Source organism: Anomaloglossus baeobatrachus, chromosome 3, assembly GCF_048569485.1.
Source record: "Anomaloglossus baeobatrachus isolate aAnoBae1 chromosome 3, aAnoBae1.hap1, whole genome shotgun sequence".
Lineage (NCBI taxonomy): Eukaryota > Metazoa > Chordata > Amphibia > Anura > Aromobatidae > Anomaloglossus > Anomaloglossus baeobatrachus.
The window spans coordinates 315301574-315323712 of NC_134355.1; the positions used below are offsets into that span (position 1 = coordinate 315301574).

The 22139-nt window shown below is 52.8% G+C and overlaps 1 protein-coding gene across 1 annotated transcript in view; it reads left to right on the forward strand.

Moving 5' to 3' along the window:
* The first annotated feature begins 2217 nt into the window (after positions 1-2217).
* Positions 2218-22139, forward strand: part of LOC142295232 (amine sulfotransferase-like) — an 84544-nt gene continuing 64622 nt past the window's right edge. The window contains exon 1 of the mRNA XM_075338325.1: positions 2218-2377. Coding sequence (XP_075194440.1) covers positions 2218-2377 — 160 coding nt within the window. The remainder of the gene's footprint in view (positions 2378-22139) is intronic.

Consider the following 22139-nt stretch of genomic DNA (forward strand, 5'->3'; position numbering starts at 1 on the left):
CTGATGCTGGTGATATTGGCAGCTGGTATGGTGGCCCCTCTGCAAGTAGAAATTTGCCCCAGCGGGTGTATGGTGCAGTGGGCGTCGGAAGAAGGGAGTCTAAGCAGGTATTCCGTGCAACTGGTTTACTCACTTGTTTTGCGTTGGTAACTGGGTTCCTGAGGCCAGCTGGTTTCGCCTCCAGGTTACCTTGTGACGCCCTGGCAAAACCAGGTAGTCACACATTAGGCCCCTGCATAACACCTTCCCTCACCTAGGTCACATACAGCTGACCTGAAACCCAGTCACCCCCCTCAGGGCAAGACTAGCACACCAGTGGGAGGGACCAGGCGGTTAGGAAATGCCCACCTAGGGGTCTAGACAGCCCGGGGCAGGAAAACAAACAGTTGAAGTTAAGCTTCAGATTGAAGTTGGAGTTCAAGTTGAGAGGAGTGGAGGATGGAGCTAGGTGTAGCTCCAGCGGAGGAGAAGTTCAAGTTGGACGGTACAAGGGTCGGAGCCCTGGTACCTTGGCTAGGTGGCAGACGGTGGTCTCCGTCAGCAGGAGACGGGAAGACGGTTTGGCAGATCCGAGGAGGACCAGGACAGGGTTGGAGCCTGCCGGTACCGACATCGAAGACCCGACCGGAAACTGGGCACAGAGGGGGTACTCGGACCCTGAAGCCAGGACCGGAACCAACGGGCTAGCTAATCAACCGATTGAAGGCAGGATTACAGGTCCTGTCCCAACCAAAGTCCCAAAAGCAAACAACCACCCACAGACAGGGATAGGGCAACCGCCAGGGCCCATAGATCCCACGTGTCAGTGTCAGCGGGCACGGCTCCTGAGGCACACAGAAAGCCGGGAGCGGACTCCCGTGTTCCATACCAGGAAAAAAAACACAACCACAACTAGTGCAGAGGAAAAGACGGCGACCACCAGTCCGGGTGGGGTACCAGAGTACAACCGGCCACGGCGGCCGGCCACCAGCAACTTGGTTTACCAAAAGACTCGTGTGATTCATTTAATTGTGAGTAAATAAACATCCCCTGATCCATCCGGGCGCGCAAGCCCCTGCCACTGTCATACCCTGCACAGAGACACTGGGCCCCGGGGTAACCATCCCTACCCACGGAGGGGTTAACATCCGGCTGCCACTACATCTCCCCCGGGTATCCCACAACAGCAGCGGTGGTGTCCCACTTCACCACACACCGTGGGTGGCGTCACGAACCGAATATGGTCAAGGCCGTACAACTACGTCCCCCTTTTCATTCGGCATGTCCGCGTGACCCCCAGGTCCAGAGGATCGCTCGAGCCACACAGCGGGTCCGGATCCGAGCAGCCCGGCTGCTGCGGGCGTGGGGGCGGCACAACCTTCGTCCCAATGCCAGTCTGGTTTCTCTGGTACCTTCTTCCCCTGCACCTGTCTCTGGTAAGTGCGTCCCTGTGGTATGGAACACTGGGGGTCCCCGTTCTGTGGTTTGTCCACTTATGTCCTCCTGATGGTAGCGTGAACCCTGTGGGGTTGGAGTCTCTGGTCCTGTCTCTGGTTCTCCCTTTGCTACTAAGTCTTCGGATTCTTTAGGTTCAGCAAGGTCCTTGATGGTCCCCTTTGCTGTGCAAGTGTTAACAGGTCGGCTTGAAGCTCTTTCCTGTCCTAGGGTCCTGTACCCCATTGGTGTGTAGTTCCAGGAGTACTCCGCCGTGCTACACCGGCAACCACTTCTCCTGGGTACCAGGTCACCGTTAACCCGAGTCAGGGTTTCACTTCACTTCCACCTTTACACCTCTACAGTCACTGCTCAACTGACTACTCTCCACAGTCTGCCCCTCCCATCTGGTCAACTAGTGGACTAGAGTGGCTCCACCTCTAGGCGGCCATCCATGGTCCCACCCTAGCTGGGTACCATTGTATGGGGAATTGTTGGGGAAAACTGGGATTACCTGGGTTTTTGGTGTTGCCGGCACTGGGGTTCTGGGTCCCTAAGTGGGTAGGCCCTGCATCATGGTGGAGTTGCAGAACCTTGTAGCACCCTGATTGGTTCAGGGGCGCTACACTATACACTCAATACTTACCACCATTTTTAAAACAAAGCTGAGGACCAAAGCCCATTCACAGCTGTTTTGATGCAACTGGCAGGCGTTAAGAGTTAAACAACAGTGCACCAATGTATTTTACCTTTTTTTCTTAATGTTTGTCTTTTCTATGTCTCTTTAAGTTTTAGGAATTGGAAATGGACAGAGATGCAATTGAAGAAGCTCTGAAGAAATTAATGTTTGAATATAAAGGTATATACTTTGAAACTCGGATTACATCACCTCAAATTGTAGAAGCAATAGAATTTATGGAAGTTAGAGAAAGTGATGTGTTTCTTGTCACCTACCCAAAATCTGGTAAGTTCCACTAGTTCCACTAGTGAATATTACTTTATGCATATTAATGAAGTAATAAAACCTTTATAGCAAAAAAAAAATATTAAAAAAAAAATGTTTCCTGTATTTTTTCTTAACAGTCATTGCAGTAAAACGGCATCATCATAATTAAGGGGAACACTGTATGTACATTTGTCTATGTAATCTAATACATTTTTGCAAAACATATTACAGACACATAGGCCCCAATTCAACATGGTGTTGTCACCAGAATTTTGTCCTAAAGTACCTTGAAACTTTTGGAATTTTTATGCCAGTCCTCGCCACCACTGACAAAATGGGCAGTGCTGTGTGAGTTAATGTCAGGGTTGGGATGGAATAAGGCATGCCAAAGCCAGCCAGTCAGGGTCATCATAATTTAGGCCACTAAAATGGCATAAATTACTCCGGAAACATTGTGCCGGCCCCTGCCTTGACTAATATTTCTGGTAAAGGTGCAGAGTAGTTGTAAGATGAAATTAAATCCTTGAAGGCACAGGCCTTTTCATGAATTCAGTGCATCAAACTCCTGCACTACTCTCAATAACACTTCTTAATGAATAGGGTATATACAGTGAAGAAAATAATTATTTGAGCCCTTGCTGAATTTGTAAGTTTGCCCACTGACAAAGACATGAACTGTCTATAATATTAAGGGTAGGTTAATTTTAACAGTGAGAGCTAGAATATCCAAAATAAAATCCAGAAAATCACATTGCATAAATTATATAAATTGATTTGCATTTTGCAGAGAGAAATGAGTATTTGATCTCCTACCAACCATTAAGAGTTCTGGCTCCTACAGACCAGTTAGACCCTCCTAATCAACTTGTTACCTGCATTAAAGACAGCGGTCTTAAATTGTCACCTGTATATAAGACTCCTGTCCACAGACTCAATTAATTAGTCAGGCTCTAACCTCTACAACACGGAGAAGACCAAAGAGCTTTCTAAGGATGTCAGGGACAAGATCATAGACCTGCACAAGGCTGGAATGGGCTACAAAACCATAAGTAAGACGCTGGGTGGGAAGGAGACAACTGTTGGTGCAATAGTAAGAAAATGGAAGAAATACAAAATGACTGTCAATCAACATCGATCTGGGGCTGCATACTCGCGGGGTATCCAGGATCATGAGGAAGGTGAGAGATCAGCCTAGAACTACACAGGTGGAACTTGTTAATGATCTCAAGGCAGCTGGGACCTCTGTCAACAAGAAAACCGTTGGTAACACATTACGCTGTAATGGATTAAAATCCTGCAGTGCCCGCAAAGTCCCACTGCTCAAGAAGGCACATGTGCAGGCCCATCTGAAGTTTGCCAATGAACACCTGGATGATTTTAAGAGTGATTAGGAGAAAATGCTGTTGTCAGATGAGACAAAAATTGAGCTCTTTGGCATTAACTCAACTCACCGTGTTTGGGGGAAGAGAAATGCTGCCTATGACCCAAATAACACTATTCCCACTGTCAAACATGGCGGTGGAAACATTATGTTTTGGGGGTGTTTCTCTGCTAAGGGCACATGACTACTTCACCGCATCAATGGCACAATAGATGGAGCCATGTACCGTAAAATCCTGAGTGACAACCTCCTTCTAGGACATTAAAAATGAGTTGTGGCTGGGTCTTCTAGCACAACAATGACCCAAAATATACAGCCAAGGCAACAAAGGAGTGGCTCAAAAAGAAGCACATTAAGGTCATGGAGTTGTCTAACCAGTCTCCAGACCTTAATCCCATAGAAAACTTATGGAGGAAGCTGAAGCTCCGAGTTGGCAAAAGACAGCCTCAAAATCTTAATGCTTTAGAGATGATCTGTGGACCAAAATTCCTCCTGGCATGTGCACAAACCTCATCATCAACTACAAAAAACGTCTGGCTGCTGTGCTTGCCAATAAGGGTTTTGCCACCAATTATTAAGTCTTGTTTGCCAGAGGGATCAAATAGTTATTTCTCTCTGCAAAATGCAAATAAATTTATATAATTTATACAATGTGATATTCTTATTCTCACTGTTAAAATTAACCTACCCTTAAAATTATAGACTCTTCATGTCTTTGTCAGTGGGCAAACGTAAAAAATCAGCAAGGGATCAAATAATTATTTCTTTCACTGTACCTCTACTTGTCATGGTTTCTTGGTTAAAATTAGTTTCTAAGGTTGCCATAAAAGCACAGTAATTTGTGTTAAAGCTGTGCTGCAAAGAAGGTGGCACAACCACTGCTTGTGATTACATTTGTGGACACCAACAGAAAAGGACCCTATGCAAGAACAATATATGGGCCCTTTGCAATCCAATAGTTCATCAAATTGCACAATTCCACCTGCTTTGGAGGTAGAAATGGGCCCCCTCACCTCTTGGTCCCCAGTGCGGCTGCACCAGTGGTATGTTTGCCCCTGTGTGATTATATAATGGTTCCACATGCCCTCAACCAGCATCACCAACGCTTGGGATCAAATGAATAGGAGAGAAGGCACAGTATTATGTAGCAGGCACTAAAGAATGTATGCTTCTTATATACATCCAGAATACATAACAGCTGATCCCTGAGGGGGCTTTTCCACTGCTCTCAAATTAATGACCTAAGTCCCAGAAAACTCCTGTTTTATTCTGTGGCAAAATACAGGGTGGGCCATAAGTATGGATATGTACCGCCCCGGGGCTCGGCCGGCTGCCGAGCCGCTCGGATCCGTGCTCGTCGGTGGGTGGCTCGAGCTCCTCCTGGACCCGGGGGTCACGTCGCTCTGAAGGGGAGTTGGCGCTACAAGTAGGGATTTCGGTGTTGAAGGTTCACGGCCGAGGCCGTGGCGTTTAGTGATGTAAGTTGATGACGCCTGGAGGACAGGAGCATGTCATCAAGACGGTATTGATCGGACTGCTGCTGATCTGTTTGTGTGGCGCCATGGACCTGCATATCCCCTATTATACTATCTGACAACCTCCTGATGAACCACATACCCTTGTGGGGAAATGCGTCGAGGTGGAGACGTCTTTAACTGATAGGATATGGTTGGCGGTTCACAATAATGACTAAAGGACCCTTTTTCCAAAGCATCGTGTGGATACTCCTGGATGAATTTCTATGACTGTGACTTCAGAATCAGCACTAACGTGCCAGCACAGTTATTTTGGGAGCTACCGAGTTAAGTTTGGATTTACGTACTCTGTGTCCTTTTGTGAACCAGTAATCGGCTACATGTTTTAAATTGTATCAATTTGTCTTATAAAATTTCATTGTAAACCCTGTTCTTGATATTCAAGACCAGGGGTGGCCATCTAGGTGGCTAAGACAATTGATCTATGTATTGTCAGTATGCACTAAGTGGTGTAATGTGTTAATTTTTCTAATTGAATAAAATATTTTCAATTATTGGGGAGTACTATACGCTTAAATAGATTACTGTTATCCCCAGGGCCTTAGAGCTAAAATAATTTTGAAGTTCGTGACGCCACCCACGGGTTGTGGTGAATGTGGACACCACCGCTGCCGTTAACTAGGCTCCCGGGGACGGTGTTATGCAGCCTGGTGTTGACCCCTCCGTGGGCAGGGGCTGATGGTCCCGGGGTCCGGTGGTTGTGAGGTGCAGGCAAGATGGTGTGGTGCGGTGAGCGGCCTGAGGGCACTGTTGTACTCACTATGACAGATACACCGGAGTCTCTGGTAAACCAAAAAGGATGGTGGTCGGTGCCCGCAGCTGGCTGCGCTTTGCCCCTTTCTCAGGTTGATGGTTCCCGCCTTTTTACTGCACCTCTTTGGTAGAACTTGACTGCCTATGCTTCAGCAACGGTAGTCCGCTCCCCGGCTTGATGTGTGTCGGGGAACCCATTTGCCCGCAGGTGCTGGCCCTTGGGATCTCTCTGCCTGTGCGGTGGCTTTCTATCCCCCTCAGGGGGCTGTTGCCGTCTTACAGGTCTTGGGATGGGAAAGGACCTAAGGTCCAGACCTCAATCAGTGAATTCGACGTGGTCCAGTGGCTTCTGGACCTCGTTTTGGGTCTGAGTACCCCTCCTGGTGCTCCGGTTTTCGGTTGGCTCCCCTTCTCAGTACCGGTGGGCCACTACCCTGTCCGGGTCCCTTACGGTTCCACCAGCCGTCTTCCCGGCTCCTGCAGACGGCAACCACCGTCTGCCTCCTGGTCCCAGGGAATCTGGGCTCCTACCCAGATCCCTGACAGACGTTGACACAGTGCTTCTATGCTCCTCTACTCCCTAACTCATCTGTTTTTGTGTTTTTTCCTACCTCAGGCTCTCCGAACTCCTCGGAAGGCGTGGCCAACTGCCTGGCTCCGCCCCCGGGTGTGAACGTCAAGACCTGAGAGGGGTGACTCAGGGTTTTTAGGTTGGCTGGTTACACCTTTTTAGGGGCTGGTGTTTGTGAAGGGGGTCTACCTGTGACTACCTGGCTAGTCCAGGGCATCACATTCCCCCGTGGTTTAATGCAGACCGTCCGCGGGCTGCCCGACCACCACCGGTTTATTTTTGTTTGCTGTAAAGATAAAACGGGAAAAACATAAATACAAGTATACTAAACTTTTTACAATTCAAGCATGTTTTGGTAGAATCATCCCTTGCGGGAGGCACATTTTTTAAACGTTGCATAATAAAACAGTTTTATTTAACGGGAACGGGACCAGGTTCTTCAATTGCCCACCCAAACAAACCTAGCCTTGATGCTGCCTCTAGGAAATAGGCAGCACGCCTTTTCCCCAGTCCAGGAACGGGTCAAGGCCCGGGTATTGCCCTTGCGGGCCGGGAAAAAAGTTCCTTACCCGGCAGTCTCTCAGAGGCCCCACGTCCCGGGGACCCCTGACCCGGAGGGTTGTCACCGGTTGCATTGGTGATGGGACCTCTGCCTCCACTGCCGCAGGCCCTTCCTCCAGTCTGCCTCTCCGGAGGTTGTGGGATCTGAAGGGTGGTCCGGAAATTATTTACAAACCCAAAAGTTTTTGGGTGGCCTCCAAGTTCACGGCCTTATCTATGTTAGAACGGGGTAAAACAGTAAGGTCCCAACGGGGACGGGCAGCATAGTCCCAACGAGGACAACAACTGAGGTAGCCAGGATCCGCTACTTTTTACTCCTGCTGCTTTTGTGAATCAGGTGAGAGCATCGGGTGATTGGCATTCATTCGCACACATATGTACATAATCAACAACTGTCCCCTTCTAGATAGCAGGTTCCCTGTACCTAAGTGGGGGCTGACCTAGGTTAGGCGTGTGGACCTCCGGGGTCCCCTATTCTCAGGGGAAAGCAACGGGGGAGAGGAAACGGCCAGTTCCTCTTCCCTAATGTCAGGTATGGTGGGAAGAGACCTGCAGGGGCGTGGCGTAGATGCATCTCTGGGCGCTAGCTCGAGTGGCTCACTGGCAGGCACTTGTGGCTCAATTTCTTCCACGGGTTGTGGGAACATTATTACAGGAACAATCACAGCGCCATTCTGCGTAGGCCAGTCAGCTGGGAAGTCTCCCATCACTGTACGGATCACCCCCTTCTTCTCCTCCACGCTTGACATGGGCACAGGGCCCTCTTCCACCAGCCTCAGGGGACCCGGGCATCTCTTCAGGTGGTCCCTGGAAATGGTGGCTGTGGTTTTGCCCTGGTCACAACTAATCAGGTAGGTTTTCTCGTTCTCCCATCCAGTTGGCTGGACAATGTAGGGAGTCCTCTCCCATTGATCGTGAAGCTTATGGGTTCTCCGTTTGCGCTTCAGCACCACATCTCCAGGCCCATAGGGAACAGCCTGAGCCTGCTTGTTGAAGCGCCGCTCCTGATTTTCTCGACTTTGACGCAGATTCCCTTCCACATACTCTTGGATCCGTCGGTACTGCGTCTGCCGCTTGGCATCCCAATTGCCAGTCGGAGGGAGAGTTTCGGGCACTTTTACATCCATTTCCAGATCCACTGGTAGCCGTCCTGGCCGGGCCCTCATCAGGTACACGGGGGTGCACTTGGTGGAGCTGCAGGGTATGTTATTGTACATGTCCACTAGATCAGGGAGCCTCTCCCGCCACAGATTCCGTTCTTTGAGTGGTAATGTCTTATGGAGGTTTAGGACCGGATCGTTCATCTTCTCACACATCCCATTGGTTTGGGCATGGTAAGGCGTGGTCCGGATCTTCTTGCACCTATACAAGTGGCAGAACTCCTGGAACACCTCCGCTTCAAAGGATGGTCCCTGATCCGTGAACACCTTTTCGGAATAGCCATGTGGCCGGCAGAAGTAGGCCTGGAAAGCTCTAGCTGCAGTGCAGCCTGTTAAGTCCTTAACGGGAACAACCACCATAAATCTGGAGTAGTGGTCGACAATGGTCAAGGCATAAGTGTACCTGCTTCAGCTGGGCGTAAGCTTGACGTGGTCCAAGGCGACCAATTCCAGCAGCTGGCGGGTGACAATTGGTTGTAGCGGGGCCTTCTGACTGGCTTCGTCCCGCCTCCTCATTGTACAGGGGCCACACTCTCGGCACCAGGCTTCCACGGACTCGCGCATCTCGCTCCAGTAAAACCGCTTCCTCAATAGCATTTCCAGCTTCTTCCAGCCGAAGTGTCCTGCGCCATCATGGTAGGCCAGCAGGACCTTGGGTACGCACGCCTGGGGCACCACCAGCTGGCGAACCTTCTCGTGGGTCTTCGGGTTGATTGATCCACTTTAAAGCTTTCCTTGATACAGGTACAGCCGGTCTCTCTCTTTCCACAACCGCTGGGCTTCGGAGTGAGCTGTGGGGTTCATCCTGGGCAATCATTGTCTTGACCAGTTGAACTGCAGGCTCCTGATCCTGGGATTCCTGCCACCCCTGGCTGGGCAGCGGGTCAAAGTTCGCCTGCTGCTGGTGAACGCAGGGCTTATCACCTCGGGGCCGATGGAATGCGGGCAGCTTGATTTCCTCTAAGGTGTCTTCCTCCATCCCTTCATCAGGTAGATGTGGCATCCGGGACAGCGCGTCCGCGTTGGTGTTCTTGCGGCCAGCCCTGTATTTGATGGTGAAGTCGTAATTAGACAGCCGCGCCATCCACCGCTGTTCCAAGGCGCCCAGCTTGGCCGCATCCAGGTGCATCAATGGGTTGTTGTCCATATAGGCCGTAAACTTCGCCGCTGCAAGGTAGTGTTTAAACCTCTCCGTTATGGCCCACACAAGGGCCAAGAAATCGAGCTTGAAGGAACTGTAATTCTCGGGGGTTCCTCTCTGTTGGCCAGAGCTTCCGACTGGCATAGGCGATCACCTTCTCTTTTCCATCCTGTATTTGGGACAGGACCGCATCCAGGCCCACATTGCTGGCGTCAGTATAAAGGACGAACGGTAGGCTGTAGTCAGGATAGGCCAAGTTTCTTCCCCTGTCAGGGCCGACTTCAGCTGTTGAAAAGATTCTCCGTGCCCCTCACCCCAGACAAACGGGGGTCTGGAGGATCTAATATTCTTGGTCTGTCCCACGAGGAGGTCTTGCATGGGCGCGGCCATCTTCGTGTATCCTTTGATGAAATGACGGTAGTAGCCCACCAGACCCAAAAACTGCCTCACCTCTTTCACCGTGGTTGGTCGCGGCCAGCTCTGGATAGCAGTAATCTTCTCAGGATCTGGGGCTACGCCTTCTGCGCTCACCACATGCCCGAGGTACTGCACCTTGGGCTTCAACAGATGACACTTGGAGGGTTTCAGCTTCATCCCGTACTTGGCGAGGGCTGCAAACACCTCTGCCAGGTGTTCCAGGTGAGCTTCATATGTCTTGCTGTACTTGGACGACATGATTGTGTACTCCAACACCGTCTCGAAGTTGAGATGTCCCAAGCAAGACTCCATGAGCCTCTGTAAGGTTCCCGGGGCATTGCATAGCCCGAATGGCATACTGTTAAACTCACAAAGCCCCATGGGGGTAGCAAACGCAGTCTTCTCATGGTCTTCCTGCGCAACCGCCACCTGCCAGTAGCCACTAGTGAGGTCTAGGGTAGAGAAATAATTAGCAGTCTTTAGTGTAGCGAGCGATTCTTCAATATGGGGGAGAGGGTATGCATCTTTATGCGTTATCTGGTTGATCTTCCGGTAATCCACACACAGTCTCATGGTACCATCCTTCTTCCTAACCAGCACCAATGGAGCTGCCCAGGGACTACAACTATCCCGGATGACCCCTGCCTTCTTCATGTTCCTCAACATGTCTTTGGCGCACTGGTAGTGTTCAGGTGGGATGGGCCTGTACCTCTCTTTAATGGGTGGATGCATACCCATGGGGATATGGTGTTGAACCCCCTTAATTCTCCCAAAATCTAGCGGGTGCTTGCTGAAGACCTGCCCGTACTCGTGCACTACCCTGTATACCCCCTCCTTATGGTGCATGGGGGTAGTCTCGGTGCCGACATGCAATTCTTGGCACCATTCCTCTAAATGCCCGGGTGGGAGATCACTGCCTGAGTGTGGTGTAGTAGCTGCGGGGGTCATGTCATGGATAGCATGTGCATTTATGGTGAACAACTTGGCTATGGTGGCATAGCGGGGAAGCCTGACCTCTTCCTCTCCACAGTTCAGCACTCTCAAAGGCACTCTCCCCTTTTTGACATCAATCACCCCCCTGGCTGCCATTACCATGGGCCAATGATCCGAAGGGAAAGGCTCTACCATTGCCGGGTAATCCTGCCTTCGAGATCCTACTGCTGCCCTGCACCAGATCATCATTTCACTCCGTGGCGGCACCACTAGGGGTGCGGCATCTGTGACGCCCTGGCCGGGCCAGGTAGTCACTGACACAACACCATACACCCCTTTCCCTGGACAGGTCACACCAGTCACACATTAAACCCTTGTTGCCACCCTCCAGGGTTGATGTTCACACCAGGTGGGGCGGAGCCAGGCGGTCGACCCCGCCCACCGATGAGTTCACAGGCCTGGAGGCGGGAAAACACAGTAGTCAGTCCAGTTGTGGGCAGTAGAGTGAGAGGAGTGAAATTGTTGGTGTCTGGGTTGGAGCCCAGGCACTTCCAGCAAGGTAGGCAGACGGTGGTGGCCGTCTGCAGGAGTTGGTGAAGGTCAGCGGAACCGTAGGACCGGGGTCGGGCGGGGGCCCGCCAGTACCGAGCCGGGGAGCCGATTGGAGCCAAGCACCAGGCAGGGTACTCAGACCCCGACTAGGCTCGAAGCCAACCTTTAGTCAAATTTACTGATTGCGGTCTGGACCTCAGGGGTTCATTCCCACCCAAGTCCCGATTGAAGGCTACAGCCCAACCGTTCCGGATAAGTGCCACCGCCAAGGGCCAAAGATCCACAGGGCCAGCGTCTGCGGGCAAACTGGCTCCTCTGGCACATATACGTCGGGGAGAGGACTACCGGTGCCCAGGCATTGGAGTCAAGATACAAAACACAGGTGCAGGGAAACGACAGCCACCATCAACCCATCCAGGGAGAACACCGCAGCCGGCTGCGGGCCCCGTCCATTCAGCCATTTGGTTTACCAGAGACTCTGTCCATCAGTGTCTGAGTGAGTACACCTGTGCCATCCGGCACCGCGTTGCGCTGCACCACAACACTGCACAATGCCAAAACCCATCCTGCGGGACCCTCCCTCCTAGCGGGCACCGGGACCAACAGCCCCTACCCATGGAGGGGTCAACAGCTAGCTGCTCCCCACCATCGCTCCTGGGAACCCCGTCACCAGCAGCGGTGGTGCCCACCATCACCACAACCCGTGGGTGGCGTCACGAACTCTATCTATCCCAAAAAAAAGTCCAATTCCACCCCCTTTTCACTCGTGGGCGAGGAGCGCTGCTCGAGCCTCGGGTCCGGCCCTCTCGAGCCACTGAGGAGAAGGCACCGGATCCGAGCAACCCCCGCGACGGGGAAGCTGGCCCCGGTCCCAACACATCCATCACCCGCACACCACCAATCTCTCCACCTGTCATGTTCACCTGCTGTCGCTGCAGGAGGGCTCGGATTTCACGCTGCAAAGCCCTCTGTCGGCCCCCTCCTGCAGTGGCAGACAACTGCTGCAACAGACTCAACACCTCCCCCATGCAGTGCTCAATCACATTGGTCCCGAGGACCACCTTTGAGTTACGGTCACTACAGTCATTCAACACCACAATCATCCTTTGACGTCTCAGCTCTGTTCGTCCCACAGTCAGGGTCACCTCCTTGAATCCCATCTAGATCATAGGGAGCCCATTGGCTGCAATGATGGTTAGCCCATCATCTGGAGGGTAAAGTTCACTATCAGCCCAATATCGCTGGTACAATGAATAAGGCATAGTCATTACCCGTGATCCAGTGTCAAGCAGGGCCATGGTCGGGACACCATCCATCGCCAGGGAGATGATGGGGCGGCCTCCAACGTACCGATCCCACCAATCAGCTGGGCCTTGAGGGTCTACTCCTGAGGATTGGCCCTTGGCCTCAGGGGTTGCTCGTTTAACGGACACCGTCGGGAGTAATGGCCGGTCTTGTTACACTTGTAGCAGATGGGTGGTCCATACCGTGGGTCGTTGTTTCCTCCTCCGCTGCATCCAAGGGACATCCTCCGGGCTGTCGGCGAGCTGGATCTTCTCCGGGGGCTTGACTCTCATCGGTAGCTGGAGAGCGGCGAGGATCCAGATCATGTCCTCATTCAGGCGCCGGACTTGCGATGTCAGTTCTCCCAGAGCTCCGGTTTCTGCAGCAGGGGCTGGCAGGGCCAACGGGGGGGGGGGGGGCGCTACCGAGACAGAAGCGGTATCCACCGGCCAAGCTGGCGGGTCGAGGGTACCAGCTTCTGATGTTTCTAGGGCCTTGATGGCCTGTTCCTTCAGCACAGCAAAGTCTAGATCAGCGTGCTCCAACAACCAAAGCCGCAGTTGTTTGCCATCTTTGGTGGACCCCAGCCCCTGCAGGAACTGCTCCACTAGCCTCTTATTGCCATCTTGATGGGATCCACCCGCTTTAGCGTGCGTAGGGCTGTTTGCAGCCGCAAGGCATAGTCTCTTATATTGTCCTTTGGCCGCTGTCGGCAATGGTAAAACTGCATCCGCAACTCTGCTTCCATGCGGGTTTCAAAGGCAACCTGGAGTTCATCAAAAATGGCGGTTACCGAGGCCCGGTCCGCATCTGCCTGCTGCTTGCCAGTCATAGCATACAAATCTAGGATCGTGGCCATTTTCTACCGGAACACCTGCAAAGCATCAGGCTTCCCATCATACTGGGGTAACCAGACTGCACCGGGCACATAGGGCAAGGAGATTGGCATTACCTGGGCAACTGCTGGAGCCGCGGCCTCCCCCGCTCCTGCGACCGGAGCGAGCGCCGCAGCATTCCCATCACCGGGCACATCCGCGGGCGCCGCCACTCCAGCGGCCGACGCCACTCTGCCATCGAGATTGGGCGCGGACATCTTCCCGCTTCTCCCCCTTGGTCTTTTCGGGGCACTTCGCTCTCTTTCTGTTCAGCTTCACTTTTCAGCCGCACAAACTTCTGCACCGCCCTGTTCCCAGGGGGCGGGGCTTCACCTCTCGCACTCTTTTCGCGGGGAAGACGGGCCTGGCGGGAAAATTTGCGCCAAGGGATAGTGACAAGATGGCGGATTCTGAAATTTTTCAACGGGTCACTGCTGACTTCTGCTTTAAGGTGCACTTCCACTGGTAAGTGGATGGGTTCAATCCTGTTCGTGACGCCAGAAGAGTCGATGTGTACTGCCCCGGGGCTCGGCTGGCTGCCTAGCCGCTCGGATCCGTGCTCGTCGGTGGGTGGCTCGAGCTCCTCCCGGACCCGGGGGTCATGTCGCTCTGAAGGGGAGTTGGCGCTACGTGTAGGGATTTCTGTGGGGAAGGTTCACGGCCGAGGCCGTGGCATTTAGTGATGTAAGTTCGTGATGCCACCCACGGTTTGTGGTGAATGTGGACACCACCGCTGCCGTTAACTAGGCTCCAGGGGACGGTGTTGACCCCTCCGTGGGCAGGGGGTGATGGTCCCGGGGTCCGGTGGTTGTGAGGTGCAGGCAAGATGGTGTGGTGCGGTGCACGGCCTGAGGGCACTGTTGTACTCACTATGACAGATACACCGGATTCTCTGGTAAACCAAAAAGGATCGTGGTCAGTGCCCGCAGGCGGCTGCACTTTGCCCCTTTCTCAGGTTGGTGGTTCCCGCCTTTCTCCTGCGGTAGAACTTGACTGCCTATGCTTCAGCAATGGTAGTCCGCTCCCCGGCTTGATGTGTGTCGGGGAACCCGTTTGCCCGCAAGCGCTGACCCTTGGGATCTTTCTGCCTGTGCGGTGGCTTTCTATCCCCCTCGGTGCGCTGTTGCCGTCTTTCGGGTCTTGGGACGGGAAAGGACCTAAGGTCCAGACCTCAATCAGTGAATTTGACATGGTCCAGTGGCTTCTGGACCTCGTTCTGGGTCTGAGTACCCCTCCTGCTGCTCCGGTTTCCGGTTGGCTCCCCGGTTCAGTACCGGTGGGCCACTACCCTGTCCCGGTTCCTTACGGTTCCACCAGCCGTCTTCCCGGCTCCAGCAGACGGCAACCACCGTCTGCCTCCTGGTCCCAGGGAATCTGGGCTCCTACCCAGATCCCTGACAGACGTGGACACAGTGCTTCTACTCTCCTCTACTCCCTAACTCATCTGTTTTTGTGTTTTTCCCACATCAGGCTCTCTGAACTCCTCGGAGGGCGTAGCCAACCACCTGGCTCCACCCCCGGGTGTGAACGTCAAGATCTGAGAGGGGTGACTCAGAGTTTTTAGGTTGGCTGGTTACATCTTTTTAGGGGCTGGTGTTTGTGCAGGGGGTCTACCTGTGACTACCTGGCTAGTCCAGGGCATCACAGATACACCCTGATAAAATAGAAGTGGATGCTGATATCACCTTACCATTTGTGGCATATTAGTACATGGGAGGGGGCCAAACATTTGAGGCCAGGTGATGCCCATGGTAGCCATCTGCAAAGCTGCCATTTTGAGTTCAACTTTACTTTTTCAATGGGAAGGGAGTCATCAAACACATAGAGAATTGCACAAGAAAAACAATGGTGTGCTAATTTTTAATGTAGCTTTATTCATTTTTGAGTTATTGACATGTTTGTGACATGGAAAAATTACAGTAACCCACTAAAGGATGTGCTCAAAGTCATGCCCATTGTGTTGAATTGTCAACGCGATTCTCTTCTCCCACTCTTGACACACCGAGAGCAATACCGCAGATCCAGGATCCAGGATGTGGGGCACCCGAAACAACGGATACAGGAGGCCTATGGTAGCATTTTAGAAGAGAATCGCGTTGACAATTCAACACAATGGGCAGCACTTTGAGCACATCCTTTAGTGGATTACTGTCGTCCTTATCACAAACATGTCAATAACTCGATAATGAATAAAGCTACATTAATAATGAGCACACCATTGTTTTTCTTGTGCAATCCTCTGTTTTTAATGTTTCACATGACCCCCTTCCCATTGAAAAAGTAAAGTTGAATTCAAAATGTCAGTTTTGCAGATGGCCACTATGGGCGTCACCTGGCCACAAATGTTTGGCCCCTCCCATGTACTAATATGCCACAAACAGTAAGGTGATATCAGCAACCACTTCCATTTTTATCAGGGTGTATCCATACTTATGGCCCACCCTGTATAGTCGTATCATTAAACAATTATTAAAGAATAAAATTACAAAAAGAATGATTATTGTATTTAACCTGTGGTTCATATTTAGTTGTAAAGGTAAAGACACAGTAATGTATGAAAGCTGAAACACAATCACGTTGGTAATCACAATCCCCCATCACATTCCCACCTACAGCGTCTGCTGAAACAATGCCAGACACCTCACCTCCTAACAACACCCGGGCATTGTCTCTTCACTACAGTGCCACTTTAAAATTTCAGCGTAGTGCCCTACTACAGTGGCAGTGCAGTGCTCCATCATTACCATGGAAAGCCTTGTGGTGCTTCAACTCTCCAGACTAAAGGCCCCGTTACACGCTACGATTTATCTGACGATATGTAGTCGAGGTCACGGTTTTCGTGATGCACTTTCGTCGTCGTTAGCGACGTCGTTGCGTGTGACACCTACAAGCGACTCCGAATGATTGTAAAAATAGCGAAAAACGTTTATCGTTGACACATCGTTCATTTTCAAAATATTGTTCGTCGTTTCGAACACAGCAGACATATTGCTACGTTTGACACCCTGCCAACGACGAACATCGTTAGTGCCATAAAACAAAATTTCAGGGTAACAGACATCGTTAGTGCGTTCATCATCAGCGACGCGGGCGTGTCGTTATGAGCAATGCTCCACGCCTCCTCCGCTCTGATTGGTGGTCCCAACTGTGTTCTGATTTGGGAGCCATGGTTGACAATTATACGCCTCTGTCGTTGCCGGAATCGTTGGGAGGATTGCTGTGTGACGGTGTCCACACGACCGCCTTGCTCACGCAATATATCTGTGAATGATGTAGCATCGTTTGTGAGATGGGTACGTGTGACCGCTACACACCTATTAGCGATCTCGGCAAATCGTAGCAACGATCTGGGCGTGTCACATCGCTAACGAGATCGCTAGCGATATCGTTGTGTGTAAAGCGGCCTTAAGTAACATTGCCAAAAGTTCAAGAAATGTACTGTATATGCCCAGTCATTGAATAGAAGAGGGATTTGTCCTAGGTGTTTCTGATTGAAGCTTGGAGCATGGTTAAAAGATGCTGTACACATGTGCTCAGATTTATTGTTCTTTGTATGCAATATTTGCTCATTTAAAGTAATACTTAGAAGTCTGTAAGAATTGACTGTTCAAAGAGCAGATAACAAAAAGATAGTTTATACAAAGCACAGAACATGTCCTGCCAACACCTTTGACTCACATTCTACTCTGACTCATCAAAGTCTTCCACCTACATTTGTTTGCTCTTCTAGGCCAATATTCTTATAATGAATAACATGGCATTAGACTTTCTCTGAATAATTTTTAATTTTGAAGCTACTGTAGATATTAACTGACATTTAAAGAAAGGGGGCTAAGGGGGCTCTATACCATATGACTGAAAGATTCTCTTTTTCTTTTTTTGCTGTATGCCTCATGCATTACACCCTCAGGCCCTGTTCTAGCTAGAACACCTGTGTTTTGTTTTGTTTTGTTTTTAAGGTATGAATTATTCAGGCTATTAAAATGAATTAGGAGTATGTGTAATTGTGACGCCCTGGGCAAGCCAGGGGTCACAGGTCACAACACCACCACACCCCACACTCCAGGTAGGCACATCACAGCTAAACTACAAATCCTTGTTGCCTTCCTCCAGAGGCTGATGATTCACACCAGGGGGTGGGCCAGGCGGTTGGCTCCGCCCACCAAGGAGATCACAGCTCTGGAGGCGGGAAGTACCAGGCAGTTAGCTCAGGGAAGAGCTAGAGAGTAGCCCGGGGAGGGCTAGAGTAAACAAGTAGTGAAAGTGGAAAGGTGGTAAAGGAGGAACGCAAGTGAGGTGACAAGAAGGAAGGAAAGCCTGAAGGGTCCAGCTTTGTGTAGGGCCAGAACAGCAAGGTCAGCGACGGCGGTGACCGTCTGGAGTGGGACCGTTTGGAAGTTCCTGGAAGGACCCCGTTGGCTGTGTGCCCGGTGGTCTGGAGCAGTGTTCTGAAGGACAGTCAGCACCAGGGCAGGGGCCTCTCGGACCCCGGCAAGGCTAGGAGTCGCCAAATTTGCCGAATCCGTCAGTGAAGGGGACGTAGATCCCCCAGCAACCAAGTCCCGATTGAAGGCAACAGCTCAACCTGAAGCAGAGAGACATCGCCACCGCCAAGGCACCAGTTTCTCAGGGCCAGCGCCTGCGGGCAAAGTGTAGAGCTCCTCCGGCCCAGATTGTAGTCGGGGAGCGGGTAACCGGAGGGAATCCACCGCTACCACAAGTCAACCATAGGTGCAAGGAAGAGGGACATCACCGTCACCTACCGGGAGTGCAGGTGCAGCCGTCTGTGGGACCGTCCTACCAGCCGTTTGGTTTACCGTACAAACTGTGTCCGTGTCTCAGGCTGAGTGAGTACCACAGTGCCGCAAGGCACAGCGCTGCCCCCGCGTCCCTGCGCCCACCAGGCCCCGCACCTCTCAAACCATCACCGGGCCCGGGATCACCAGCCCCTGCCCACGGAGGGGCAACACAACACCTGGCTGCTCCGCATCACCATCCCCGGGACCCCCGCATTGAGCAGCGGTGGTGAAATCACCACAACTGTGGGTGGCGTCATGAACTATAAAAATCCCCGCACCCAACAAACCCCTTTCACTCACGGGCGAGGAGTGCCGCTCGAGAAACCCCCGGGATCCGGCCTACGGCTCGAGCCACCACTGATCAGCGGCCACCGGACCCGAGCAGAAGGGGGCGAGCGTAGTGTGCTGACACCCTCCTCCCCGCCCGCGACAACTTGGCGTCACGAACAGGATCTTACCGCTCTGCCGTCTGGTAGAGGTGCGCCTTGTTACCGCCGGAGGTATCCGGCAGAAAAATTGCAGAAGCCGCCATCTTTGGCGCGAAAAGTTCCCGCTCGAGCGTCTTCTCGAGCAGTAGAGGCGCGAAGGCCAAGACCCCGCCCCGAGAGAGGAGGGGCCGGAAAGAGCTAAGGGGGACGGAAACAAGATGTCTGCGCCCGACGGAGCCGCTGGAGGAGCGGTGGTCGCAGCCGCAGCGGCACCCGCGGATGGGAATGGGCCTGCCCAGGTCCCGGCCGTACCGGCGGGAGGTGCCGCGGCCCCCACGCTCGCTCAGGTCATGCCGTTCTCCTTGCCCTATGCGCCCGGAGCTGCCTGGCTACCGCAGTATGACGGGAAACCGGATGCCCTACAGGCCTTCCGGAAAAAGCTTAACCCGTTGCTAGAGCTGTACCCCCTGACTGATAAGCAACGTGCAGCGATAGTGCTAGGCCAGCTAACCGGTGCGGCGGAGCAGGAAGCGGAGACCTGGGCCGAGGGGGACCGGCTCTCTGTAGCCGCCATCTTTGAGAAGCTACAGACTGCCTTTGAGACCCGGACTGAAGCTGAGCTGAGGATGCAGTTTTACCAGTGCTGGCAACGAGGTGGGGATAGCATTCGGGACTATGCTCTACGTCTGCAGACCGCCCTCCGCACGCTGAAGCGGGTGAACCCTATTAATGAGGCGGATAGCAACAAGATGTTAGTGGAGCAATTTGCGCAGGGGATGAGGTCCCCTGAGGATCGTAAACAACTCCGGCTGTGGGCCCTGGAACACCCTGATGTGGACTTTGCTGTGTTAAAGGAGCGGGCCATTAAAGCACTACAGCCCCCAGCTGCCGAAGTTATGGAACCCGCCCCGTGGCCCGTTGAGACGGCTCCCGTTGTGGCGGCCTCAGCCAAACCGACCTCTCCAATACCTGCAGCCCCGAGCAGCACGGTAGAAGAACTGGCAGCCCAAGTCCGTCGTATGGACGGAGACCTTGCCAAAATCCTTGCTGCACTACAACCTCTGACTAGATCTCAGCCTTCAGCACAGATACAGCTTGCTGACAGCCCTGAAGATGTACCCTGGATGCAGCGGAGAGGTGCTAATCCCCCGCGGAGCAGGCCTCCAATCTGCTACAAGTGCCGTAAGCCGGGGCATTACTATCGAGAGTGCCCGTTAAACGAGCAACCCCTGGGGCCCCGGGCCAATCCTCAGGAGTAGAACCCCGTGGCCCCTCGGACTGGCGGGATCGGTATATCGGAGCTCGACCCATCATTCCCGTGGTTGTGGACGGTATACCGGTGATGGCTCTCTTGGACACTGGATCCCAGGTAACCACCATACCATACACATTGTACCAGCGGTATTGGGGGACGGACGAGTTGGCACCCCCAGATACTAGTATAACGCTGATTGCTGCCAATGGACTCCCTTTGACCCAAGTGGGGTATAAGCAGGTGGCCATGACAGTGGGGCAAGCTGAACTGCAACACCAGGGTATGATTGTGATCATGAATGAGCCCAGTGATCATAACCCAAAGATAGTGCTGGGAACCAATGTGATGGAGCACTGTATGGGTGATGTGTTGGCCCTATTGCAACAGCTGGCCGCCACGGCAGCAGGGAGCCGACAGAGAGCTGTGCAGCGTGAAATTCGTGCCTTGATGTACCGCCAGCATGTAAATTCAACAGGAGGAGAGATTGGTGGCGTGAGAGTGATGGATGCGGCCCCGTTGCTTGTGCCCCCCAGAAGTGAGATGATGATTTGGTGTAGGGCAGCCGTAGGGCCTCAGGGGCGTGACTACCCTGCCATGATGGAGCCCATACCCTCCGAGCACTGGCCCACCGTAATAGCCGCCCGAGGGGTGGTAGACGTGAAAAAGGGGAGGGTGCCCGTGAGGGTGTTGAATTGTGGGGAGGAGGAGGTCAGGCTCCCCCGGTATGCTACCATCGCCAAACTGCTCACCCTAGATCCTCACACCATCCATGAAACCAGTCCCTCAGTTTCCCCACCTGCTACCAGCACTTCCCCACCGCAGGGGGAGGTGAAAGAGTGGCACCAACAGCTACATGTGGGCACTGACGATACCCCTACACATCACAAAGCGGGGGTATACAGGGTGGTGCAGGAGTATGAACAGGTATTCAGTAAGCACCCACTAGACTTCGGGCAGATCAAAGGGGTCCAACATCACATCCCCACTGGTGAACACCCCCCTATCAAAGAGAGGTACCGGCCTATTCCCCCTGCACATTACCAGTGTGCCAAAGATATGTTGAGGAATATGAAGGAGGCAGGGGTCATTCGGGATAGCTGTAGTTCCTGGGCCGCTCCGTTGGTACTGGTCAAGAAGAAGGATGGTACCATGCGGATGTGTGTGGACTACCGGAAGATTAATCAGATAACCCACAAAGATGCCTACCCGCTGCCCCGTATTGAAGAATCGTTGGCCGCGCTGCGGACGGCAAATTATTTCTCTACCCTAGACCTCACCAGTGGGTACTGGCAAGTGGCCGTGGCCCCAGAAGACCGGGAGAAGACCGCCTTCACCACCCCGATGGGGCTTTGCGAATTCAATAGCATGCCGTTTGGGCGCTGTGCAATGCCCCTAGGACCTTCCAACGGCTGATGGAGTGCTGTTTGGGACATTTAAACTTCGAGACCGTCCTGTTGTACTTGGATGATGTGATTGTTTATTCCCAGACGTATGAGGCCCATCTGGAGCACCTGGCCGAGGTGTTCACGTCCCTTGCCAAGTACGGGATGAAATTGAAGCCCTCTAAATGCCACCTGCTGAAGCCCAGGGTGCAGTATCTCGGGCATGTGGTGAGTGCGGATGGTGTCGCTCCCGACCCTGAGAAGATCACTGCCATCCAGAGCTGGCCGAGACCAACTACAGTAAGAGAAGTAAGGCAGTTCCTGGGTCTGGTGGGGTACTACCGGCGCTTCATCAAGGGGTACACGAAGATGGCTGCCTCCATGCAAGACCTCATCGTGGGACAGACCAAAGGAGGGAGACCAGCCCCACTGGTGTGGGAGGACAGGCATGAGGAGTCCTTCCGTCAGCTGAAGGAGGCTTTGACCGGAGAAGAGGTCCTGGCGTATCCGGACTACGGCTGCCCATTCATTCTCCACACTGATGCCAGCAATGTGGGTTTGGGGGCAGTCCTATCCCAGGTCCAGGAAGGCAAAGAGAAAGTGATTGCCTATGCTAGTCGAAAACTCCGGCCGACCGAAAGGAACCCTGAGAACTATAGCTCTTTCAAGCTTGAGCTCCTGGCACTGGTGTGGGCTATCACCGAGCGGTTCCGCCACTACCTGGCCGCCGCAAAGTTCACCGCTTTTACGGAT